This window comes from Balaenoptera physalus (assembly GCF_965194825.1).
Source record: "Balaenoptera physalus genome assembly, chromosome: X".
Taxonomy (NCBI): domain Eukaryota; kingdom Metazoa; phylum Chordata; class Mammalia; order Artiodactyla; family Balaenopteridae; genus Balaenoptera; species Balaenoptera physalus.
The window spans coordinates 14,370,495-14,388,826 of record NC_138903.1 but is presented as its reverse complement, the minus strand read 5'-3'; the positions used below and the strand labels follow the sequence as shown (position 1 = coordinate 14,388,826).

At 45.7% G+C, this 18,332-nt stretch overlaps 1 protein-coding gene across 7 annotated transcripts in view; it reads left to right on the top strand.

Moving 5' to 3' along the window:
* CTPS2 (CTP synthase 2) overlaps positions 1-18,332 on the top strand; it is a 130,158-nt gene that overhangs the window by 89,288 nt on the left and 22,538 nt on the right. For all 7 annotated transcript variants that reach the window (XM_082447162.1, XM_082447161.1, XM_082447166.1 and 4 more), the window contains 2 exons: positions 2,688-2,784; positions 15,049-15,104. In XM_082447162.1, coding sequence (XP_082303288.1) covers positions 2,688-2,784; positions 15,049-15,104 — 153 coding nt within the window. The remainder of the gene's footprint in view (positions 1-2,687; positions 2,785-15,048; positions 15,105-18,332) is intronic.

Genomic DNA, 18,332 nt, shown 5'->3' with positions numbered 1-18,332 from the left:
TGAAAAAATTCAGTAATCCTCACCTCTTGTCTACCAAACTCAACTCTTATAGCTGTTTCTCCTGATATTTACCTTCATGTTTCTAAATAATGTTCTCATATTGCTCTTTCAGGAATTTCCAGACTTCCCTCTATGTTGGAGGATTATTTAAGATCCTTAGGCAGCCCTGTGCCCACTGCATTTAGCTTTTGGAAATATTTCTTTTGGAAATATTTTCTGGCCTTGTGTTTGTCAAATTCAACCCAAGTAAGCAGTAAGGGAGGATTCCTGTTCTTAGTTGGGTCATTTGACTCCATTCTCAGTGGTTTATACCAGAACATTCCTTGAATTCCAAACATGCCAATAACTGAACAAACTACATTAAAAGACTCTTCCTGAGTGGAAAGACCCAGTGCAGGAAGTAAGGCTGACTTGAAGCATCACAATACACTTATAAGAAGAAACCAGGGGAGTTTATTGCTGTGGTCTTCCTAAAGGGTTCAGGTTATCTTCAACTGAAGCGGAAATTGAAGCTGTGAATCAACCTAGGACTTCTTATGAGTCTGTGGCAGGTAGTGTAGTCTTATCTGTCCTTTCCTAGAAAATACCCAAGGGGCTGAAAGCTAAGCAGCTCAGCTTTCTGAACTGGAAGCTGATGCCCTCTCCTCACCTCACTCCTGTAATACTTAATCTAGCCGTAATTAGCCGACCCAAGAAGATAGGAAAGACATGCCAAGGCCAAGAGCACTTCAGAACCGAGCACTCCATCTGCCAAGGGGTGTAGTCAAGTTTTTTCTCCACCCCTTCCCCTCAGTGACTCTTAGAGTGTACCAGGGCCACAGGGTTCAAATGGCTCAGAAAGTTCTTCTGGAGCACTGATAAGATCATACAAGTTCTTGGAAAATTCCAGTTGTCAAGGATTCCTGTAGAGCAACATGTGGCAGTTAGGGTATAGAAAAAACAAAGAAAGAAAGGTTTTATGAGAGGAAACTTGAGCAATTCCATTAGAACAGGTTAACTCACCCAACTGTAGTCTGTTCTAACAACTTAAAGATGAAATAAAACCATGAGATTGTAGTGAACAGAATTGTGAAAATAGACCATTGACTAACAAGAACAGGCTTTTCATAAAAATCACATGTCTGCATTTCTGTGAATTAATCCTAAAGATAAATCTGAAATTATTTGGTCTGAGTTCATTCAATCATCCATGCATTCATTCAGTGCATACCAGATGCCAGTTCCATGTGTGCTAGGGGCTGGGAATGCGATGGTAAAAGCAAAAAGTGCCCCAGCTCTTAGCGATTCACAGTCTAGTGCACAAAGCACTCTACACACAAACGGAGGGGAGCACGGTGACGGGGAGCGTGTTGATAGAGGACCCCGACTAGGCTATGGTGCCTGGTAATATCAGCTCCCGGGGAAGCTCACGTTGGATAGTTGAGCTAAGATCTTAAGGTTAAGGATGGATTAATTTAGGAAAAGAGGGTAGGGGAGTGGGAGATGTTCAAAGTCTCCATGGTGGGAGGAAGGAAGATGCACTTGAGGAACTGAAGGAAGGCTCAGTGACCAGAGCTCAGGGTAGGAGGGGAAAGTCACGGGAAGTGAGGCTGAAGGGCTAGGTTGGGCCAGTACCAGGCAGTCAAGGATTTCAAGCAGGAGAAACACCACGACCACTCTGCCTGCAGTGCGCAGGGTTGGGGGGACATGTGAATGTGGGGCCTGTCTAGTTGGTGAGCTCTGGCCGCAGTCTGGGTGAGGGGCTGTGGTTTGGGTGGTGGTGGGAGCTGTGGATGGATGCAGGAAGTCTGGAGCTGGTAAGTGGATAGGACTTGACACATTGGAGATGAGGGAGAGGGAGAGATCCAGGGTGGCACTTAGGTTTCTACCTGTGGAATGTGGTAGAATGGATTATATATATATATATATATTTTTTTTTTATAAGAGTAACCCTTCTAGGGGGCTTCCCTGGTGGTCCAGTGGTTAAAGACTCCATGCTTCCACTGCAGGGGGCACAGGTTCTATTCCTGGTTGGGGAACTAAGATCCTGCATGCCACATGGCACGGCCAAAAAAAAAAAAGGAATCCTTCTAAATGATTTTCTGCAAATAAGTACAGTCGGCTCTCCGTATCCATGGGTTCGGCATCTGCAGATACCAATAGCTGACTGTATTATGCCATTTTACATAAGGGATTGGAGCATCCAAGGATTTTGTTATCCACGGGGGTCCTGGAACCTGTCCCCCTGGACACTGAGGGATGACTGTACTTTTGGTATCCTTTTCCAAAATGGACAGATTTGCTTATGGAAAATCTTTAGGGAATGGAGTGGGCGGTGGGAGAGGGTTGTTATTATAAGGGATGTGAAGACCAAAGCGGAAGGTCCCAGGAGGTCAGAACTTGAAGTGTGAACATTGCCTGGAACTGACAGTTTGAGTAATGACAGGAGGGAGGTTATAAAGATGCTCCTGATAAATTTTTTACCTGTGATTTGAATGAAAGATGAGAAGCAGAGACGAAAAGGCAGCATACTGTGAGGAGTGTATAAAAGCATGACTGTGTTTGAATAGGAAAATTGGAAGGAACGATCGGATTTTATTGTTTAAGGGACATCCTTACCCAGTGAGCATCCCCTAAAAGTAAAGCTTGAAATGTGGGAAATAATGTTTTTACAAGATGGCAAAACCGGACTTGTTTTGTTTTCTAAGGTGATTGATATGCCGGAACACAACCCTGGCAATTTGGGAGGAACGATGAGGCTGGGAATAAGAAGAACTGTTTTCAAAACTGAAAATTCAATATTAAGTAAGTTTCTCAAATCATTTGTGTTATAACGTGGCAGGTATCATTTGCATGGCTGTGCCTGGCCACAGCCCTCCTGGAGCTCTCCCGTCCCGTCCCTCTCGCCCCTTCCCTGCCTCTGCACTCGCTGGTCCTCCTGCTTCCCCATTCCTCTCCCTGAAAAGGTTGGTAGAACACACATGGATGCCCCTTCTCATTTGCCCTCCACCACACCCTGGCCAGTGGGCTGCTTTGTGCTTTACCGATGCTCCTGGGGATGACCCTGCAGCAGGACAGCCCTGATCCCAGCTCAGTTCTTTCCAATCCACTGTTTCCTCCACTGCATCGAAACCGGCTCCCTGTTTAACTGTTTCATGTCTGACTGCTTTGAGCCACTAATTTTTGAACTTCTTGAGAAGGGGGGCAGTTATGTCTCAGAAGTCTATTTCTCTGTTCCCTGAGTAGCTCCAGCATGGGGTAAGGAAAATATGATGTGCTTCACTGTCTGATATTTGCTGATCTTCTACTCCCGATAAGGTTATTCTAGTTTCTGTGGAACTTTTTTTCCCATAGATTAACATATGATATGAGAATAACTTTAATGTAACCCCAAAGCCCTTAATTCAATTTGATAAATATATCTCAGTGCCTGCTCTGCGCCATATGCACTGTGCTCGATTCTGGAGATACAGCAGTGGCCAGGACAGATGCCAGCGCTGCTCACCTTCCCCCCTCCGCCCCCCACCCCGCCCGTCCCCGGGCCGGATGCAGAGGAGGGAACCCAGGTATCTCGGGCGTCCAGCATCGTTCCTGTGAAGCTGTAAGAATACCTTAGAAAAATGCCTTCTTCACTCAAAGAAGAATAAGACTAGAAATATGAGCTTCTCCTTTAAGGCTGATAAACAGCTTCTAAGGAGTATAAAGCTTCCTAGCAAGAAGGAAATTTAAAAAGGAAAAGTTTTAAAGTGCACATATTTCCCTACTCTCTCTGGGTCAGAAGCCAGTGTTCTTTAAGTGACTTTTTCTTTAAGAATATAAGAATTTTTTCTCTTTGTGGGTATTAGCAGCAATTCTTTGGCTTTCGGATGTTTCTAAATACTTTGAAACTTTGTTCAAATAGTGGTCTAAGAGGCAAAAATGGTTAGTGAGAAATTTCATCTTTTAAAATTGTATCTACTGTAAAAGATTCAGATATAATCGTACTAAGCTTTTTAAAAAGAGCTTTGTATTCAATATATTTAAAATTTTTACCTGTCTTGATGGAAATAAGACTGATTTAGGATTTGTTTTTCTTTACAGTAGACATAAAAGTAGCATTGATGATTTTTATGAATCTTAAACATAACACCAAAGTTTGTTGCTTGATTAATATCTTTTGCCTGCCTTGAAAAAAATTTTAAACAGCTCTATTAAGATGTAATTTACATACCATACAATTCATCTGTTAAAAGTGTACAACTCACAGAGTTATGCAACCATCACCACAGTCAAGTTTTGAACATTTTTATCACCTCAAAAAGAAACCCTGGGGCTTCCCTGGTGGCTCAGTGGTTGAGAATCCGCCTGCCAATGCAGGGGACACAGGTTCAAGCCCGGGTCCGGGAAGATCCCACATGCTGCGGAGCAACTAAGCCCGTGCGCCGCGGCTGCTGAGCCTGTGCTCTAGAGCCCGCGTGCCACAACTGCTGAGGCCTGCGTGCCCGGAGCCCGTGCTCTGCAACGGGTGAGGCCGCCGCGGTGGGGGGCCTGCGCACCGCAGCGAAGAGAGGCCCCCCCCTTGCTGCAACTAGAGAGAGCCCGCGTGCAGCAACGAGGACCCAATGCAGCCAAAAATAAATAAATAAATTAAAAAAAAAAAAAAAAAAAAGAAACCCTGTTCCCTTTAGGTATCACCACCACCCCCTCCAGCCCCAAGCCCATTACCTTAATCTATAGTTTTGCCTATTCTGAATATTTCATATAGATAGAATGGTATGATCTCTGGCATTTGTGTTTGGCTTCTTTCATTTAGCATAATGTTTAAACGTATGTGTACATTATAGCATGTGTCAGTACTCCATTCCTTTTTTTTCTAAACTTTTTCTTTTTAAGTTTTCATGGTCTTTTCTAAACTTTATTAACCTTAGTTGTTTTTTTTTTTTTGCCACACCATGTGACATGTGGGATCTTAGTTTCCCGAACGGGGATTGAACCCTGGGCCCCCTGCAGTGGAAGTGTGGAGTCTTAACCACGGGTCCACCAGGGAAGTCCCTATCATTCTTAGTTTTTATATAGTCTTTTACAGTAGCAAACTTTTTCATGTATTTAGTCTTCATGTCTATTATTTGGACATATATTTAATTGAGTTAAGGAACCATAATATACTGATTCATTTCCAGTTGTTAAGCATTTCAGGTTGTTTCTGTCATTTTGTTAGAAAAATGCTGATGTGAACATTTTGACCCAGTGTTCTTTTGTTCTTTTGATTGTTTCTTTAGGATAGATTTCCAGGAGTCAGACTATTATGTCAAAGGGTATGAACACTTTTATAACTGATAATTCTGCTGGATTGTTTGAAAGAAAAGGTGAACCAGTTCATAATGATGTTAACTGTACTGTCGTGTCCTTGCTTTCTCTAGTCTTTTTGCTAATATTTTTATTACTTTTCTTCTTACTCTATTAACAAGAACAAAAAGGGCCTTGTATTATGGTACTTTAATTTGCATTTCTTTTCATTTCTACAAAGTGGAAATTTCCCCTTTCCAGATGTTGATTTACTTGTTTGTATACCACCCATGTCTGAAGTCTCCACCAGCACTTAATATGGGAAGAGAGAGTTATACCAGCCCAGAGTCTCTTACCTAGATGGTCTAAAGCAAGGGTTGGTAAGCTTTTTCTGTAAAGGGCCAGATAGTAAATATTTTCAATTTTGGAACCATATGGTCTTTGATGCAACTACTCAACTCTGTGTTGTAGCGTGAAAGCAGCCATAGGCAAATATGCAAGTGAATGAGCATGGTTGTGTTCCAATGAACCTTTATTTATGGACACTGAAATGTGAATTTCATGTAATTTTCATGCATCATGAAACATTATTTTTCTTTTGTTTTTTTTTAACCATCTGAAAATGTAAAAACCATTCTTAGTTCGAGAGCTGAACAAAGACAGGGGAATCCTGTTCTGTCTCGGGGTTGCCACGGCTTACAGAACCCCCGTCTAAACAAAAGAAGCACAGGCTGAACGAAGCAAGAGGCCAAGGCCGCAAGGCTGCTACCCTCCTGGGGATCGTTCAAGGATATCTCCCCGCTTGTCCACTTGCCTGCCTAAATACCCTATTTAGTGACAGAATAAGGCCAAGACAGCTTTCAGAAGCCATTTGGTCCAGCCTTTGTACTGTTCACCTGAGCAAGCGGAGGGCCCACAGGTGGAACAGCTCGCCACGGGTGGGTGGGGGACAGGCCTCGGCTGCGCTTCTCACATTGTTTTTGGTCTTCTACTGGAACACGTGGCCCTGGCTCCACAGCCCACCGTTACGATCACTGTCCAAAACGTGACTCTTTAAGCACACATTTCAGGATTGTGAAACTTGTCAAACACTTCAGATGTGTATATTTTATTGCATGTAAATTATACCTCAGTTTAAAAACCACACACATTTTATCTGGGAATGTAGATGGTAGGACTTGTCTACTTATAGTGATACCATTACTTGGTTGATTAACCCATTAGATAGATGACTTTTGAAAAGCAGGGGGATATGGTACAAAGCAGTTAAGTCTTTTTTTTTTTTTTAAACATCTTTATTGGAGTATAATTGCTTTACAACGTTGTGTTAGTTTCTGCTTTATAACAAAGTGAATCAGCTATACGTATACATATATCCCCATATCTCCTCCCTCTTGCGTCTCCCTCCCTCCCACCCTCCCTATCCCACCCCTCTAGGTGGTCACAAAGCACCAAGCTGATCTCCCTGTGCTATGCGGCTGCTTCCCACTAGCTATCTATTTTACATTAGCAGTTAAGTCTTAAATGGGGTGCTTTGAAGAGTGAGAAATCTAGATTGAGGTGTGGCTAGAGATGGACGGGGTCAGGCTCAGGTGAGAGGGGAGCCAGGGAGAGCACCGAGGAACTTTGGTATGAGAGGGTTTTAAGACTTCAGAAACTTTATTGTTTTGCTTGTGGCTCTCAACTGAGTGTGAGAGCTGGGAACATAGTGAAGTACAAAGCAATACAGACAAGGTTCAGAGCTCATTCAGGGGACAGCTGACAGCTTGTTGGATAGCGTGTCCAAAATATTACAGGTCCCTGGCTTAATTTTTTTGGTCAGGTCCCAAGTATGTTGCTAAGACATCCAGGAAAAGAAGCCTGTTTTGTCTGTGCCAAGTGTGGTCTTTAAACCGAACTGCCACCCAGCAGCAGGAACACATTATTGGGACCATTCAGGTAACGTGTTTGAATACTGCAGAGTCTGGTGTGGGTGTGCGCTGGTAGGAACGCTAGAGTAAACCCAGTTGAAAGCAGTCCCAAACTGTGTATGCGATCCGAGTGACTCTGCCCTCCAAACCAGCACCCTTGCCTTTAGAATCAGAGGAATGCACAGGGTTGGAAGCCGGGAGGGTGCGGAGGAGGCACTCGGGGAAGCAGAGGAGGGAGAGGGCCAGCCCCTGAGCACAGTGGGGCTGCGCTGTGGGGTCGTTAAAGGCGAGTGGGTGTTGTTTTGCCCTCCAGGGGTGTCTGGTCCAGTGGCGGATGCAGCATGACGTATTGGAAGGAATTAAGAGCCCCCTGCTGTGCAGTGCGCACAGCTGGATACCAGGTCCTGGTGATTTCCCATCAGAGTTCTGACATGACCCTCATCCTCAGGGCAGACGACATGGGGACAATGAGTTGATGCTGGCAGACGTCAGCTGGCAGAGGAGGCTGGGAAGAGCTCCTCAGGGTGACGCCAGCTGCTAGTGAGTGTGGCAGAGTCTAGGCTGCAGGAGGCCAGCGAAGCTGTCTGGACGCAGCAGGTGAAAATTGAATAGTTCAGGAAAAGACTTAATTCCTTTTGGGGACCTTGTCTGCATTTCCTCATAATAAGGAGAAGGACTTGACTGAAAGACTTGGTTCTGCTTTGCTGTAAGAGAAAGAGGTTTTTGTTTTGAGAGAACAGAGGCAAGAGGCCAATTAGGAAGGTATTGAGTGAGTCCCTGTATTAAGAATCTGGGTAAAATTCATGGCATTGGAAATGCAGAGTGGTTTAATCTCAAATTTGAAAGAACTGAAAGACAGGCGGATAAGGGGAAGAAATTTTCAGGCTAGAAAAACTGCTTTTGCTTTCTTATCTCTTATCCAAGCGTTGATAGACAAAAACAGCTTCTAGTTCCTTGTGTGATTAGATTGTTAGGAAGTTTGAGGAAAAAACCACGCCACACAAAAAACCTTGGCTGGGTTAATGAGGTGATTTATAAAACAGTTTGAAAGAGATCACCAGGGAGTTAGGGACCCAGAAAGTCCGTGCCATGGTAACATGTTGCGCTGAGATAGGAGTTTGAAAGGAGCGTGGTGGGCCTCGGGAGAGGAGTGGGCCAGCCTCCCCGCCTCCCCATGGACAGCCCACAGTGGGGCTCCCTCTCTCCCCGGCTGCTTCTTGCCTTTTGCTGGGGCTTTCCCAGCAAAGTGTATTCGTGGATATGGGGGCTCACAGGTCTGGGACATAGCTCCTTTAATTGTAAGGTGTTAAAGCATTTATGTCCCCCTTACTGGACCAGCTCTGTCCTGAGCACTTCATCTGTGAGAACTCGGGAAGTGGTTACAACCCAGCCCCTGGAGTCACACCGCCCCATCCCCAGCTCTCAGTCGCTGGCTGTGTAGCTGCTCACCCTCAGTTCTGCATCTAGAAAATGGACATCAGAAGAGCTGCTACCTTGTGGGGGCCTTGTGAGGGCTAAATCAGCTATGCACGTGGGTCCTTAGAACAGCGCCTGGCACAGGAAAGCACTATTCCAGTGCGATGCTAGGATCGTGAATGGGGAGGGTTTATTGTATTGACCTGTGATTCTCTCAGAGCTTGGGGTAAACTTCAGTTAGTGGCCTGTGTTAAGAATGGGCTCTCACGGGGCCAGTGGGTGGGGAGGAGAGGTGAGCCGAGGGGTGGGGGGCAGGCAGCCCCTTTGCCTTGCAGGTTCTCTCAAGCCCCTCCGTTCTGGTTTCCTGGCTCCCCAACCTGCTAATATGGTCTAGCAGAAGAATGCAGAAAATCTAAGAAAAGAGTTTAAAAAAATACGATGAGAATACTAAAAGGGGGGGTGGGTGGGAATAAAAGGAGATACAAGCAATGGAAAAGCATGTGACCCTGCAGTGTAGAGTTAAAGGGAAGGACTAGCATTTTTAAACTAGAAAGTTAGCATTTTCATAATAGAAAATTGAGATAAAAGCAGAGCATGAAAAATAAAATTAGGGTAAGGGGAGGAGTTTAGATACTTAAAAGAAATGAGATGTTTTCTAAAAATTAAAGGAATGATCTGCTAAAATCCAGAAGTAAAAAATGGAGAAGGAGAAAGATAACCGGACCGTGCACTTTCCAAGTATCGGTCACTAGGACACGATGGGCATCTTTTCAGTTATGCGTGTCAACACCCCTGGCAGCCAGCCGCATTTTGCACGCGAGAACCGTGTCGCAGCATGGTGAAGTCACTTGTTAGAAAGTCACTGAGCTGATTTCAGAGCCTGAACTCCTGACCACCTCACTCTGCCAAATGGCTGGACCTTAATCAAAGAGGGGACAGAAACCCCCAAACAGCCCCCAGAGCTGAGCCTCCTCGCACTGAAAGCCCCAAGACAGGCTTCCGCAGGTTTCAGGAGGAGTGTCTTGTGGAGGAGAACAGGGAGTGAAGAGCCCACCCCGGCTTCTGAAAGCCAGTTGAAATCGGGTGCTTGGCTTGAGGAAGGACACTGAATCAACCTTGGACTGAGCAGCTGGGCCAGTAGGCCCCGGTTGGGAATGTGAACGAGTTACACGGCCAAGTGTGAGAAATGCCATGGCTTAAGCTCAACAATCAACGGCAGTTACAGTAGGCCTCAGAGTTAGAGAGGCCATAGGGAATGGTGGGGCCTGGGGCAAATTGACAAGCACTTGACCTATCAAAGGAGTAACTGCTACAGCTGATAGTTGCATGAAGGACTGTGGATTCACTGTTGCCAGTCTTCTAAATTTTTAAGAGAATCTGGAAATACAGAGTTTTATGAGAAATCTTCTGATTTTTAAATGTTGGCAACTTATTTAAAAATTAAAAACTGTGTGTCTGCCGACACTATGCAAGCCAAATACACCAAAAATCTGCACTCTGGGCAGCCTCTTGGGATCTCTAGACAAACACCAGCAAATCCTTGCACATACAAAGAGAGCTCTAGCTCCTGTAATACCTAATTAGTACAGGGCAAGGTTCTGGGCAGTGTTAAAAGTGAGTCAAATTAAGACACTGGTACAGCAGTTAAAAGATATTTGTACAAAAGCACAGCAGGTCTTCTGAGAGAGAGGTAATGAAGCCCATCAGGTAGTGAGTTTAGCTTTATTGCACACTACGGGTGATTTCTTCTGGCCCCCTGGAAATAGGAAATGTGGAGGCCGGGTGAAAGGTAAGGATCGGGAGGTGTAGAATGGGGGCATACGGCTGACAGCTTCCCGGGGAGTGAAGGTGGGAGAGGAAGGGAGGGTGTAAGCTTGGGCAGCTGTCCCCAGTAGAGGCCGCAGATCAGGGAGGCAGGGCAAGGGGAGTCCAGAGAGGAGCAGAGGTTACAGATGGGGGGTGGGGGCGTTACTCCGGTCCTCACTGAGGACAGATCTGCTGGGTTTTAGAGAGCAGTTCAGTAAAATGACAGGAATGAAAGCTGGGTTGCAAAGGGTGGGGATGGGGGTGTTGGATGAAAAGGGAGTCAGAGGAAGAGGGAGTGGTGGGAGCAAGAATGGGGCTGTTTACCTTTTACTTTTTAAAATTTTAGTGGTAAAATACACGTAACATAAAATTTATGATCTTAACCATTTCTATGTGTACAATTCAGAAGTGTTAAGTATATTCACATTGTTGTGCAGCTGATCTCCAGAACTTTTTCATCTTGCAAAACTAAGGCATCTTACCCATTAAACGACAACTCCTGATTCCTCTTGCCCCCAGCCCCTGGAAACCACCATTCTGCTTTCTCTCTCCAAGAATTTGATGACTCTGGGTGCCTCATATATATGGAGTCATGTAGCATTTGCTTTTTGTGGCTGACTTATTTCATTTAGCATAAAGTCCTTAAGGTTCATCCATATGGTAGCATGTGTCAGGGTTTCCTTCCTTTTTAAGGCTGCGTAATATTCCATTGCATGTATATACCATTTTTGTTTATCCATTCACCTGTCCATGGACATTTGGGTTGTTTCCACCTTTTAGCTTGTATAGCTTTTTGTGGGGGAAATTTTTGCTCTGAAAAGGAAAGAGAAAGGTGCAGCTTCAGACGCTAGGATTATTAACAGGAGGGTGGGGATTGGCAGGACCGTTAGTGGGTTAAATATATATTATATGTGAGACAGAATCTACCCAGTAGCGAATTAGAGAAGGAGAAGGTGTAATCCGGCAGGGTTTTTGTTTCTGACGATGCTATTATATGCATTGTTGGTGTCTTGCTGCCTACACTGAGAGTATTTTGTAGGTCCTAAGACCTTATCAGGTGTCTTTCTCTAAAGCTTTGCTGCTACTTGCTTCTTAAGTGAACATTAAGCTTATGTGCAGTTAATCTCTGTTGCATTTTATTTTGTCTCCAAAAAGACTAGGACAGGAAGGAAGACCATGTCACTTTGTCATTGTTGAGGATGTCCCCCTGTGCCTAGGCTTACCACGTGGCATGTGTGCTCAATAAATCCGTCCAGAGAAGCGCTCCTAACAACATGGCATATCTACCCCTTAGTCTTTTCAGTCCGCACCTGGATACACTCTGCATCCAGCAGCATCCAGCATCTCGCTTGTCATTGATTGTCCCCCCTACAGCACGTTCAGTGACACTGTGGCTCAGTGGTTACTGGCGAGGAATGCACAGGGAGTCACTCGGTGCTTTGTAAAAACCCACGTGCCTGGGCACTCTCCTGAGAGCATGGAAATCAGAATTCCTGGTGCCAGGGCAGCCCTGCAGTGAGAATTCTTAGTTTTTGATTTTTTTTTTAAATAAATTTATTTATGTATTTATTTATTTTTGGCTGTGTTGGGTCTTCGTTTCTGTGCGAGGGCTTTCTCTAGTTGCGGCAAGCGGGGGCCACTCTTCATTGTGGTGCGCGGGCCTTTCACTGTCGCGGCCTCTCTTGTTGCGGGGCACAGGCTCCAGACGTGCAGGCTCGGTAGTTGTGGCTCACGGGCCTAGTTGCTCCTCGGCATGTGGGATCTTCCGAGACCAGGGCTCGAACCCATGTCCCCTGCATTGGCAGGCAGATTCTCAACCACTGCGCCACCAGGGAAGCCCCTTAGTTTTTGATTTTAAGGTGTTTTCACCTGGTAACATTCTGAGTTGATTCTCAACATATAGTTTAATGGAAATTTAAATTTTTTTCTTTTTTCATGGATATGACAATGGATTAATTTCATGAATTCATTCTTGATAGATTTGTCAGTGATTAAGAAAGATTTTGAGTGCACAAAACAGCATTTCCAAAGTTCTGAAAACATGTTTCATCGTGTACCATGTACCCCCCCCCGCCCCATATATATGCTTCATTCATTAAACAAATATGTATCGAGTACCTGCTTATGTGCTAGACACTGGTCTCAAGAATTGAGGGGATGGGTCCCTATCTTGTCTATTATCTTGTAGAACTTATGTTCTAGCTTCCATTCTTTCTGTTTGGATTTCATAGTCTAGAGATAACTATACCAATCACATGGTTTACTTACTGTTTTAAGTGTTTCACATGTTTTGATTTATTCAGTCCTCACAACAACGCTATGAAATAGAGACTGTCATCACCCCCATTTTACAGATGAGGAAGCTGAGGCAGAGAGGTACAGTAATTTGCCGAAGCCACACATCCATTACATGGTATAGTGGAATTTAAAGCCCGGCATTCTGGCTCCAGAGTCACTATACCTCCCCTCTTCCTGTCACTTCTGGGATTTCATAGCAAACACAAAGTTTGCCTTAAGCCAGGCAGCAGGCACAAGCCACGGAGGTTCAAAAGTTCGTGCAATATCCTGCTAGTCCCGATGACTCAGATATAATTCCTCAATATAATTACTTATATCCTAATTTGGAGGTTTTTGCCATTCTCCTCACCATCTCTGTTAGTATTGGCAGGCTCTGTTATTGGATTTGCTTAGTCATCTGTCCTAATGAAGGAAGGAGAGAAGACACTTTGGACTCTAGGAGGAAAAGATCAGTGACAAAGTTAGAGGTCAGAGGAGAATCAGAATCCTCTCAAAGTTAGGTCCAGATGTTTCAACTGCTTTTTCTTGTAACTTCATGGTATAAGTGTTTCCATTTTTTGCAACTGGGCATTATTGTGCTATCGTCTTCCATATGTTCTTTAATTTTTATGAACCTATAGTTTGAGTACAAAGGGCTCTGTCTTGAATGACCCCCTGGCAGTGGCATGTTGGAGTTCTCTCAAAGGAGCTCCCTGCCCCCACTATGCCCATTTTTCTTCTAAGGCACATACCTAAATACTCACTGTCATTGACATCGTCACCAGGGAACTCAGTTTGTATGCACAGAATTGCAAGTAGAAGTTCAGTCATGATAATTGATCACACTGAGTCATAGAGAATACAGCCAGTTTGAGTTTTCTTTATCCAAGTCAAAAGCTCAAGCGGGGGTCTTCCCTGGTGGTGCAGTGGTTGAGAACCTGCCTGCCAATGCAGGGGACACGGGTTCGAGCCCTGGTCTGGGAAGATCCCACATGCCGTGGAGCGACTAGGCCCGTGAGCCACAACTACCGAGCCTGCGCGTCTGGAGCCTGTGTGCCGCAACAAGAGAGGCCGCGATAGTGAGAGGCCCGCGCACCGCGATGAAGAGTGGCCCCCGCTTGCCGCAACTAGAGAAAGCCCTCGCACAGAAACGAAGACCCAACACAGCCAAAAAAAAAAAAAGCTCAAGCGGGATGTGAGACATTCGGTCTCTTGGTTGAAACATCCTGTTCCGCAGCCTGATGACACCTTGGAGAGTCTGGCAATCCCCTGCCTGTGGACTCGAGCCCTGCTCCTGATTCTGCTGGGGTTCGGCGATGTGTTCCAGCGCTGTCGGCGGGTCTTTCCGTCCCCTGGCTGTGAGCCTGGGATCTGCGTGCTGAGAGCCGGTGCGGAGGGAATAGTCGTCGGCCCCTGTGCCTGCTCCAGTGCTGTGACCCATTTGGCCATCCTGCTTCTCCACGTGCCCGATGGGCCCTATGTTCTTGAGAGGTGTCTGGTGACAGACCCCGCTCCTCTCCACCTCACACTGGGGTCACTGGGCGTCCCACTGGCCCCCGTGTCCATCGCCAGACAGGCTGTGCCCGAGATGCAGCCCTGGGCTGCGGCCCCCGCTGCGACACGGGCCTGTCCAAGCAGCCGCGCGTGTGATTCTCTGCCACGCACCCCTGGTTGAGAACTGTGGGTGGAGATGTGCTCTCATTCCTGCCAGCAGCCCTCCGTTCCTGAGGCGATGCTGGTTTCCGATTGTCCTCTGCTAATAACGCAGCAGGTCACATCTTTGTGGTCACATCTCTGTCCTCGTTTCTGTTTTCTGGGGTAAATTCTTAGAGGTCAAATTTTAGTCAAAGGATAGGCATATTTTTAAGGTGGGGTTTAAACCAGTGTGGCCAGTACCATGCGAAAGTAGAGGCGGCTGGTGTAGTGGGGAAAGCGTTGGGCCGGGAGTGTGGAGGCCTGGGCTCCAGACAGGATGGCATGGCCAGCGGGGCGGGGCTTTGGGCAAGTCCTTTGGTTTCGTTTCCCTTCCCTTGGTTTCATTTTCTTCTTTTGTAACATGAGCCTTGTTGTGAATCTGCGCAATGGTGATGGTGCAGATGTCACTGGGGCTCTCTGTTCTGCAGGCAGGCGTATGAAAGGCGGGCCTCTGCTGGAGTCCATGGTGGGCTTCCCTCTGTGCACTGCTGATGGCTTACTTGAGAATTGCTTCAGGGTTTCAAAGAAGCTATGGCTGTCCTATAAGAAAAGAAAATCGAGATTACTATCTAGAGTCTGCTTCATTTTTAGGCGTCTGATAGACCGATAGAGATCAAAGAGATTTCCCCCACACAGATGCCATGGATGTGGTTCCAAAGCTGATTACTACAGTATTCATTTCACTTTCATATCTTTGCAGGGAAACTTTATGGTGACGTTCCTTTTATAGAAGAAAGACACAGACATCGGTATGAGGTATGGCTGTCACACTGAATTACTGTGGAATATAGATGCTTAGTGTGAGGCGCCCCAGTGATCACAAGCGGGCCTCTGGAGAGGCTGTCCAGCCTGGCGTCCATAGTGCTCAGCGGAGAAGTGCCAGACTTCCCAGAGGAGGCGGGTAGGGGCGGGGAGACTCTGGTCTTGGCTTTCCAAAGGCAAAATCTTTAAGTATCTGCACGTGGGACACTTCAGGACTCTCTGTTACCCTAACTGCTGTCTCTTATCCTTATCCTGAACCTCCTGCCCTTTATTTTGGCAGAGTTGGGAAAAGGGTACTCGCATCTTCTGAACCAAATGCCTCTCGGGATAGGGATGTGTCTCTGGGTATCACATGATGGACTCTTGGTTTGGGAGCCTCTTGGAAGCTTAGTGTCGCATGATTAAGAGGAGTTATTGTTGAGATTGCCATATGAGAAGCCTACATTCCCCAAAATTCAAATTGTCTGTACAGGGATTAATTGGTGTACCAATTACAATACTTTTGACTGTGAAGAGTCAAAATTCCTGCTCATTATTCACTGAAACCAGCCTAAGCAATAAGGAAATTTGTTATCTCAGGTAATAGGTAGTCCAGAGGCTTGGCGGGCTCCAGGCATGGTACAGTCAGGGCTCCTGCTGTGTCTAGGAGTCCCTTGGCCCTACCCTTTTCTGTGTGTCTGCCTTGTCCTTAGGCTGGTCTCCCTCATAGTTGTAAGATGGCTGCCAGTGGCAAGTGAGGCAACATGCATCTCTCCTAGACCTGATTGGGTCAATTTAGATTACCTGCCCACTTGTGAACCAGTAACCATTGCCAGGGCAGTGCTGAACCAGGCTTAAACCTGGATTCTTGCATCATTCATCTGCCAAGAGGGATGGGTTTATCATGTTTGGCTTAGACCAATTAGGACCATCTTCTAGAATGGGGAAGATGGAGTCCCATGGGCCATATGTGGGTGGAGTAGATACCAGAACAAGCCCAGCATTCTGTTTTGAGGGAGGACAAGTGGGAGTCAATGCCAGGTAGGCTACCAATAGTGTCACTACAATTAGGGAACATAATTTGCTGAGTGTAGGCCATTTTTGGTCTTATTTCCGTTGGGAACTGGGTCAACTGGTGGGACAAAAATTATTGAGCTGCTTTGCCTAAGTGGTAACTAGAAGTTGTAAGAACTACTGTGCACGTGATGGTGTGGCCATTCATTCCTTCATACTTATTTTGCATCTCATATGTACTGGAGATGAGAGGGGGAAAGACACACATGGTCTCCCTCCTCTTAGGGAGCTTCCGTTCTAATTGGAGAGGACAAAAATTAACAGATGAAATAATTACAGATTGAGTCATATGTTGGACAAAGTACTTGTGTCTAGAATATATAAAGAATTCGTACAACTCAATAATAAATAATGGTGGGCTTCCCTGGTGGTGCAGTGGTTGAGAATCTGCCTGCCAATGCAGGGGACACGGGTTCGAGCCCTGGTCTGGGAAGATCCCACATGCCACGGAGCAACTGGGCCCGTGAACCACAATTACTGAGCCTGCGCGTCTGGAGCCTGTGCTCCGCAACAAGAGAGGCCGCGGTAGTGAGAGGCCTGCGCACCGCGATGAAGAGTGGCCCCTGCTCACTGCAACTAGAGAAAGCCCTCGCACAGAAACGAAGACCCAACACAGCTAAGAATAAATAATTTTTTTAAAAAAATAAATAAATAAATAAATAAATAATGGCAAAAGATCTGAAGAGACATTTCTCAAAAAAAGATATATGAATGACCAATAAGAAAATGAAGAGATATCCAACATCATTTGTCATCAGGGAAATGCAAATCAAAACCATAAAGAGATACCACTTTACACCCACTCGGATGACTATAATCAAAACATGGAAAATAGAGCTTCCCTGGTGGCACAGAGGTTGAGAGTCCCCCTGCCAATGCAGGGGACACAGGTTCGAGCCCTGGTCCGGGAAGATCCCACATGCTGCAGAGCAACTAAGCCCCTGCGCCACAACTGCTGAGCCTGTGCTCTAGAGCCCGCGAGCCACATCTACTGAAGCCCGTGCACCACAACTACTGAAGCCTGTGCGCCTGGAGCCTGTGCTCTGCAACAAGAGAAGCCACCGCAATGAGAAGCCCATGCACCGCAACGAGGAGTAGCTCCCGCTTGCCGCAACTAGAGAAAGCCTGCGTGCAGCAACGAAGACCCAACGTAGCCAAAAATAAATAAATTTTAAAAAAAACCATGGAAAATAATAAATATTGGTGAGGATGTGGAGTAACTGGAACTCTCATACACTGTTGGTGGGAATGTAAAATGGTGCAGCCACATTGGAAAATCATCTGGTAGTTCCTCAAAAGGTTAAACAGAGTTACCATATGACCCAGTAATTCCATCCCTAGGTATATTTAATTTCCCAAGAGAAATTAAAACATATGTCCACACACAACTTGTACACGAATGTTCATTGCAGCATTATTCATAGTAGCCAAAAAAGTAGAAACAACCCGAATGTCCGTCAACTGATGAATGGATAAATAAATGTGGTATATCCATAAAATGACAGTAAAAATTGACAATAAAAAGAACTGAAGTATTGATGCGTGCTACAACACAGATGAACCTAGAAAACATTATGTGAAGTGAAAGAAGCCAGTCACAAAAGACCACATATCGTATGAGTCCATTAACATGAAATACCCAGAATAGGCAAATCTAAAGAAATTGAATAGAGATTGGTGGTTGCCTAGGGTTGGGTGTGTGTGTGTGTGTGTGTGCGTGTGCGCAGTGATAAGGGAATTGGGGGATGATGGTTAGAGGTATAGGGTATTTTGTTTGTTTTTAATTTTTGGCTGCTTTGGGTCTTCGTTGCTGCATACGGGCTTTCTCTAGTTGTGGCGAGCGGGGGTACTCTTCGTTGCAGTGCACGGGCTTCTCATTGCAGTGGCTTCTCTTGTTGCGGAGCATGGGCTCTAGGCACACGGGCTTCAGTAGTTGTGGTGCACGGGCTCAGTAGTTGTGGCACATGGGCTTAGTTGCTCCGCGGCATGTGGGATCTTCCCAGACCAGGGATCAAACCTGTGTCCCCTGTATTGGCAGGCGGGTTCTTAACCACTGCGTCACCAGGGAAGTCCTGGTATGTGAATTATATTTCAATAAAGCTGTTAAAAAAGGAAAAATAATTACAAATTATGAGACCTAGCCTAATGTGAAAAATGAAATAAAAGCAT